Here is a 7,956-nt window from a genome sequence, read left to right on the forward strand (position 1 = left end):
AGGGTAGATCTTTATTTTGGCTAGTAGGTTTAACTTAAACGTAACTAGTGAAATTCTTTACTTAATTTTAAAAGGTCCTAGTCTAACATAGTCTAACTTCTTACTTAGTTATTAACTCTTAAAATTTTTGTATAGTAGCTATACTTTATCTCCCTCCTTAAGATCTGGTCCCTTAGATCTCTTAGCATTATAGTACCTTTTTATTCTCTTTTATACTTTCTTTACTAATTCCATAAGGTCTATATAAAGATTTATTAACGTCTTTATCCTTTCTTTAGCTATGCTACTCGTTTTCTTCGCTTACTATAGCAATAATAATGTTCTTAGCTTATATCCGTAATTTGCCTTAAATAGTAATATACCTATACCTTCCTATGGCGTTGCGTTATATATAAACTATATAACTAGTAATAGCAATACCTAATTATTCTATATATGGTTAATATAATGTCTTAGATACTGTTCTAGTGTCTAATTTAACCTTTCTGTTTAACTGTCTGTCTGCGGATAATATATAGTAGAAGTTGCTACTTAAACTCCTTATTCTGCTAAGAATACCTCCTAGAATACTGCTATAAATCTTAAATCTCTATCTAATATAATCTTACTTAGTGCTCTATATCTTACGAACACTTCTTTAATATAGATTCTAGCGATATCTTCCGCTAAGATTTCTTCTGTATATGCTATAAAGTATCCCCACTTTATAAGCTTGTCTACTATTATTAAGATTACATTATAATCTTATTCGGTAATAGGATCTCTTAACTTTAGTAACTTAATAATAAAGTCCTATAATATAACCTCCTATAGTCTCTCTGGTATTTTAATAGGTTATAGCCCTCTATACGGCTTATGCCTCGTTAGTTTATTTCTTTAGCAATTTAGACACTCCTTTATAACCTTCCTAGCTATTTTTTAGATTCTATTAATAATATACTCTTTTTAGAGTCTTAATACTAAGCTTATAGCTCTATTATATCCTTAAGTTAATCCCTTATAGAACTCTTCTATAAATTACTCTACTATGCTTCTTAGGATGTACTTTACTTCTTAATTTTCGTATATATCCGTCTATAGATCTTCTAGCTATGCTTTTAGAATCCTTTATACCTAAAAGCTCTCTAGTGTCTTATAGACTCTTCCTAGCTCCTTATCTTCCTAAGTCGCTATAATCTTTAGATAATTATACCTAATTAATCTATCTATATCTTTTCGCAGTAAAGCCCCTAATGGCTTCTTATTATTTTGTAGTTTAGCTTTACGGCTTAGAGTATCTGCCCGCGTATTGTCTATACCCTTAGTATACTAAATCTCGAAATAGTATTCTGTAAGCATCTCTGCCTATCTAACCTATCTTTAGTTAAATTTCTTTATCGTTAGGAATCCTATTAGGTTCTTATAATCCGTTTTAACTATAAATAGTTTCTCTATACCTTATAAGAATGCTCTCTATTTCTTTAATACTATAACTATACCTAATAACTCTTTATTATAAATGTTATAGTTTAACTCTAGTAGTATTATTTTTCGACTATAGTATGCCACTAGGTGCTATCTATCTTAATATCTTTATATAAAGTACGCCCCTAGTGTATAGTCTAATATATCTGTCTTTATAACCGTCTTTAGTCCTAGTTAATAGATCTTAAGAACTAGCTCCTAGGTAAATAACTCTTTAACTTTCTTAAAGAGTTCTTACTATTCCTCTCCCTATACCTATAGTTCTTCTTTCTTTATTAATCGCGTAAGTGGCTTAATATCTTTTAACTACTATGCTATAAACCTTCTATAGTAATTACAAAACCCTAGGAATAATCTTAATTATATAACGTTCTCTGGTTTTTACTAATTTACTATAACCTTAATCTTCTTTAGATCTATACTAAGTTAGCCTAGTTTAATAATAAATCTAATAAAATTGGTCCTCCTAGTAAAGAACTTATATTTCTTAATTGCTACTAGTATTTGTTCTTCCTATAGTCTCTTTAAGACCTATTTAATATATTCTCTATATTCTTCCTTAGTTATTAAGTAGATAATAATATTATTAAGATATACTATAACAAATTTATCCAAGTGTTCTCCTAATATATTATTAATATACTTTTAGAATATTGCCGGTGCGTTTATAAGCCCAAATTATATAACTAATGGTTTATATAGTCCTTCCTTTAACCTAAAGGCTGCTTTTTATTTGTCGCCTTTCTTAATTCTAATCTAATAGTACGCCTATCTTAGATATATTTTTGTAAAGATTTGCGCATTACCTATCCTATCTTAGATTTCGCTAATTAAGGGTAAAGAATACCTATCCTTTTTTATAATGCTGTTTAACTGTCTATAGTTAATATATAGCCTTAGTTTGCCATTTTTCTTTAGTACGAATAGTACTAGATAACCTGCTAATAACTGCGATGGTCTAATATATCCCTTTTATAAGTTTTCTTAGATAAACTCTTTTAGTGCTCTACCTTCTTCTTTAGTAAGCTTATAGATTAGAAAGAACCTTAGACTTATTCCTAGTTTTAATTCTATCTTATAGTCCTATACTACATACTCTAACAGCTTTTCGCTCTTTAGTAACTATAGTTTCTTACTATACTTATAGTATCTCTGTTACGGACGCTTTAAGTATAATATTACAACTACTTGGGGAAGAGTCAGAGGAAGCTAGTTGGTTAATTTAGGCACGGTCTAGGATGGAACCGGTAGAACTATATAACGAGGAATAGTAGCTAAGGTCATATAATGTGTTACGTATTAAATAAGAGGAATAAGAGGAACTTACGTACCTTACGTATAAGACGTACATTATATATAAGAAGGATTTTATAGGAGTACGGTTGTATATTTAAGGACCCTTAGTCCCTACCTGGATAGTTCCTTTCTAGTAGTAATTCTTAGAATATAATTAGAGTTAATCTGTTGGGCAACCACTCCACCAGTTATTATTACTTATTAACTATTATTATTTGCATTTCCTATACACCTAGCCTAATAATAGGACCTACTGTAGTTTTTGCTATAAGGTTCCGTTATACAATTACTACCTAGTTATAATATTAAATATAGTAAGTCGGATAATATGCTACTAAAAGCAGCCACTATAACGCCATTGACGGCGGCAACTATATTAAGGTTAGGTAACGATACCAGTATAGCAGACACTAACTTATAGTAACCTATAACGGTTAGACAACTATAAGAGATAGTTAATTAGTTAATAGAGAATAATACAACGTTGGAAAATAGGATTAACGGGATAGGCGCAGTAAAGGTTAAGTTACTATTAATTAAAAGATACTCGGGAGAGAGATTAAAGCTTAAAGGATTCCTTATGTAAATGCACTTTAAGGTTACGTAAGAGGAAGCTAAGCTGGTAATACCTATAGATTAAATAGCGTACGCAGGATTGTTCCTAATAGGAAGAGCACTTAAGTGGTTTAAGCTTTACCTTACGGAAATCCAGGTAAATGGAATAATAACTATAAACCAAGAGGTACGGTTTATGTTCTTAAGCTGGAATGGATTTATAGAGCGACTTATATAAATGTTTAGAGACCTAGAGGTAGTAACTATGGCAAAAAGAAAACTCTAAGATATTACGCAGCGAATTTTAGTAATTAAGTATACAACGTAGTTTTAAACGCTAGTAATATAAGTTAAGTGGAATAATAGGGCGCTTATAGCACAGTATAAATAGGGACTTAAGGCTAAAGTTTAGGACGTAATTATTCTAATGGAAGATGCGGACACCCTAAGGGAACTAATAGATTAGGCGATTAGGATTAATAATTGGATCTACTAATAGGAATAGGCTAAGAAAGGTTAGGATAGAGTTTTATAGTTGTATAAGGCGCAGAATACGTAACAACTAAAGCTAAGTTAGAAACTATAGTATAGCGTAGAGCTAATGGACCTAAGCGGTACCAAAGAAGCCTATAAGAGATAGAGTAAGAAACTGTAAAAACCTAGAGGTTAAGGATCTAGTGATTATAGGACTAAGGAGTAGAGGCTAAACTAGGGATCTTAGTAGTAGAAGATATTTAGGCGGACTCTATAGCAAAGTTAATGGTTTAGAGATAGAGCTTATATAAATTGTAAAAAATAAGGTTACTTCGCAGGGATTATAAAGATGGTTAGAAGTACTATATAATAAAGGGAACTAGACTAATAGTAGACGATATATACGTATAGAGGGATAATAGTATACTACGAGGAATAAAAGAGTGTTTAATTAAAAGTTTTGCATTTTGTTATAATAATATATACCAAATTTATAAAGACGCTAAGTATGGTATAAGCTATTAGCTATAGGAGCTAGTACCTATAAAATATAGAGGAACTAACAAATTAGTTCGCAGATCGGACATTAAGGACGATAAATTTAATATAGGCGAAATATTTTATAACGATAAGGTAACGGAAGTAGCTTAATAGGAGCATATAGATCTTAAAGATGTTATACTAGAGGTAGAGGATAATTCTACTATAGAATAGGGAATATTAGTAGGGATTAAGACCCCACTAGATATAATATCTATCGCTTTATAAGATATAAGAGAAGTAGAATAGCGAACTACTTTGGTACTTAATAAAGGCAAGAAGCCAAAGGCTTAAGATTCTTAAGATAAGATAAGAGACGACTAAGATTCTTAAAGTGAGATAAGGTAAGCTTAAGGACCTATAATAGACGATAACTAATAGAGTAGAGTAGTAGCTTAGTTTAAAGATATATAAATAAGCTCGGGATAAGAATTCCTAATAGTATAAGATTCTTAAGACGAGATAAGTAAGATTTAAGACTCTTAAGACGAGATAAGAATACTAAGTAAGCCTAGTTAGACTAAGGCTGGAGCTAAGCTTAAGTTAGAAGTAAGCTTAGGATTAAGGAATCTAAGGGACTAAGAATTTGGAGTATAAATTAGGATACCTATAGGCAAAAAGCAAGGAGCTTTTTTATAGATTAGAGAATCTGCGATATAAATAGTAACTAGATTAGGAGATAGACATATAGACCTAGAGGACTTACTAGTAGAATATAGTATTCGGACTAAAGATCGAAAAGTTAATATTAAGATTAAGAAGTAAGATAACTTTAAGGATCTAAGTATAAGGCGTAAATTAAAGGAAACTATAGAAGAATTTAGAGTAAGAATTATTGTATAGCAAGAACAGAAACTAGATAAGAGATCTAGTATATTAGGATGTATAAGGGACAGAGTGCTAGTATAAAGAACCACTAATAGGCCGAGAGCAGGTACACTAAGAGCTAAGTAGCTTACTAAACTAGAAAATAAAGAGGATTTAGAAATTCCCACTAGGTTTAAAGAACGACATATAAAGGGCTATTATAATATAGTAATAAGAAGATACTTCCTTATGGATAAGCTGTATATACTCTAGCAGCTATACCAAAAGTGGTATAGGCAGCGATGTAATAACAAGTAGGAAGATTTCTATATATAATTGGACGAAAAAGTTATCTAAGACTACCTAATTATAGAAAAGGCTATAACTTATATTAAGGGAGCCTTAATTATAATGTTAAAGGATCTAAAGGAATGTTTAGAGGACTAAAGAAGTAAAAGATGTATCTTAATACCCGCGAATAAAGTTATAACGTTTAGATTAGCATAATAGAGGTTTAAACTTAAGGATAAAGACAAGCTAAGAGTTAACCTAAAGCACTTAGTATACTATACGTTATTATGGATTACGTGTATAAATAATATATACGAAATATATAAAAATCCAAAAAAAAGAATTGGAAATACCCTATAAGGATATACTAGATAATAGATAAGTAGTAGTATAGGAATGCTAAATATATATATAGATGGCATCCAGCAAAAGTCTAAGAGGAAGGAGATTTAATACTTTAACTAGGAAGATTCCTTACGGAAAAATGCTTAGATGGACAATAGTAGTTATCTTAGTTGACTTAGACCCTCGGAGAGAAAATCTACCTTACCTCCTATAAACTCCTAAGCCAATCAGCGGCTGGCACCGCCATACCTCTATAACCCCTATAACTCCTACAAACTTCTAAGCCAATTAGCGACCGGCGCCGCAGCCTAATATATGCCGCAGGCATTAGCGCTTACGCTAGCTTTAGCAGCCAATTATAGAGCGCTAAGGTAGATTCCTCTTTAAGGGTTTAAGAGATTATAGGCGCGTTTTATAAGGGTTATACGGCCTCACTGGTAGATAACAGTTATATTACCTTTAACGTTATACTTTAACCCCTAATATAGCGCTACTTAGCTCGCCAATACCTCTATTTAAAAGCTTATCTCCTACTCTACATATTCTATCCGCAATAGAGCCCAACCGTGCCCTTAATAGGCATATATCCAAGCAGAACGCTTAAAGTCCTATATTTAGCTATCTTAGCCTTTCTAGCCCGCTAGAACACCTTTCTAGCCCGCTAGAGTACCTCATTAATATATCTAAAGATTTCTCCAATAGCAACAACTAAATAAATAACGACAGCTAACCCGGTACTAGTAAGCCTAAACCTCCCTTATTAAACTAAAGTAGGAGATAGCAGTGGCGCGCAAAGAAGTTATAAGCTATAGTTAATACTTTAAAATAAAAGGGTTAGAGCTTTGCTTAATTCTTATCTGCCTAGGTTAGAGCAGACAATACGGATAGTAGGGGGGTTAGAATTAGGCACCGTTAGTATAATAGTATTAAGAAATAACAGCGAGCATTATTAGATACAATTACGAAAAATCCGCAACTTAGCTATATTTAAGGGGCAGTTATACTAGTAAGGTCTTTTACTATAGAGCTAGACCGCCTTATCCAGGAGCCATACTTTAATATATTTAATAAGACATTAAATATAAAGGACCTAGACTTTAAAGTCGCCTTCCGCACTATGCGAGATATTACCCTAATATAGTATATAACTTTGCTACAGCTGCTTAGTAACCAGCGCGCCTATAAAGCAAGTTATTAGGTAGGAGGTTAGAAGACAGGAGGTTAAAAGGTAGAGGGTTAGGACGCTTTAGTTAGGTAGGCGTATACTATTACTAGTATAATCTATTCTTCTAGAGCTAAGAAGCGGTCTAATTTCTTTACTTTACTTATGGATATCTATCTTATGGGCTCTAGGGTAAAAAGAAGGGTGTTTAAAACGCTATCTAGCTTTAGGCTATATTATAGCTATTATTTAGCAAATTGTATTATAAATAGTATTGCTAAGGAGGTAGAGGTATATTAACTATCTTATATCTATCTCCTGCGAACTTCTAGGCTAATTAGAAGAGCTCTTACGAACTTTTATAAACTCCTATAAACTTCTATAAACTCTTAGGCTAATTAAAAGGGCTTCTACGGACTTCTTTAGGGGCTAACATTTATAGAGGCATCTTAAGACCCTAGCGTATAACCAACAAACAGTAGTTATATACGATAATGTGAACTTTAAGGACATAAAACGCGATAAATTACTTAGTTATACGTCTGTTATATATTTACTAATAACTGCTACCATTATATTTTATCCAGAATTACCTTTATTTAGGCTATGCTAATTAATATATAATCTAATAAAACCGCTATAACTTAATGATATCTTCCGGTTACCTAGCTTTATTAAAGACAAGTTAATAGTAAAGATTAGCTATTACCTTATCGCTAATATAATAAAGGGGGTTTATCTATATAGGGTAGAGCGCGTCTTTACTAAAAGTAATCTTTTCCCTTAAATGCTAAGTATACACTATATTAACACTAAAAAGACTAAGTTTTAGCAGTTTGGTACTATAATAGAAGATAAGGGTACTATCTAGGGTATATACGGCGTCTATAAGAATATCTTCCTTAACCAACTTAGACTTTAGGCTCCGGATGACCCCTATAGCTCTATATATAACGACTTTACCAATCGGCTCTGGCTTACCTATAGTGACCAGCTTACTGCGCATTATATTAGGTTGGTGA

At 32.0% G+C, this 7,956-nt stretch overlaps 1 protein-coding gene across 1 annotated transcript; it reads left to right on the plus strand.

Moving 5' to 3' along the window:
- Positions 1–7,033: 7,033 nt before the first annotated feature.
- K441DRAFT_593970 (uncharacterized protein) lies at positions 7,034–7,547 on the plus strand (the record flags this gene model as incomplete). The annotated part of the gene is made up of 2 exons (XM_067644935.1): positions 7,034–7,225; positions 7,377–7,547. Coding segments are annotated over 2 exons (363 nt in total), but the record flags the coding sequence as incomplete, so codon positions are not given.
- Positions 7,548–7,956: the final 409 nt, after the last annotated feature.

The sequence above is a fragment of the Cenococcum geophilum genome (genome assembly GCF_001692895.1).
Source record: "Cenococcum geophilum 1.58 unplaced genomic scaffold K441scaffold_85, whole genome shotgun sequence".
Classification (NCBI taxonomy): domain Eukaryota; kingdom Fungi; phylum Ascomycota; class Dothideomycetes; order Gloniales; family Gloniaceae; genus Cenococcum; species Cenococcum geophilum.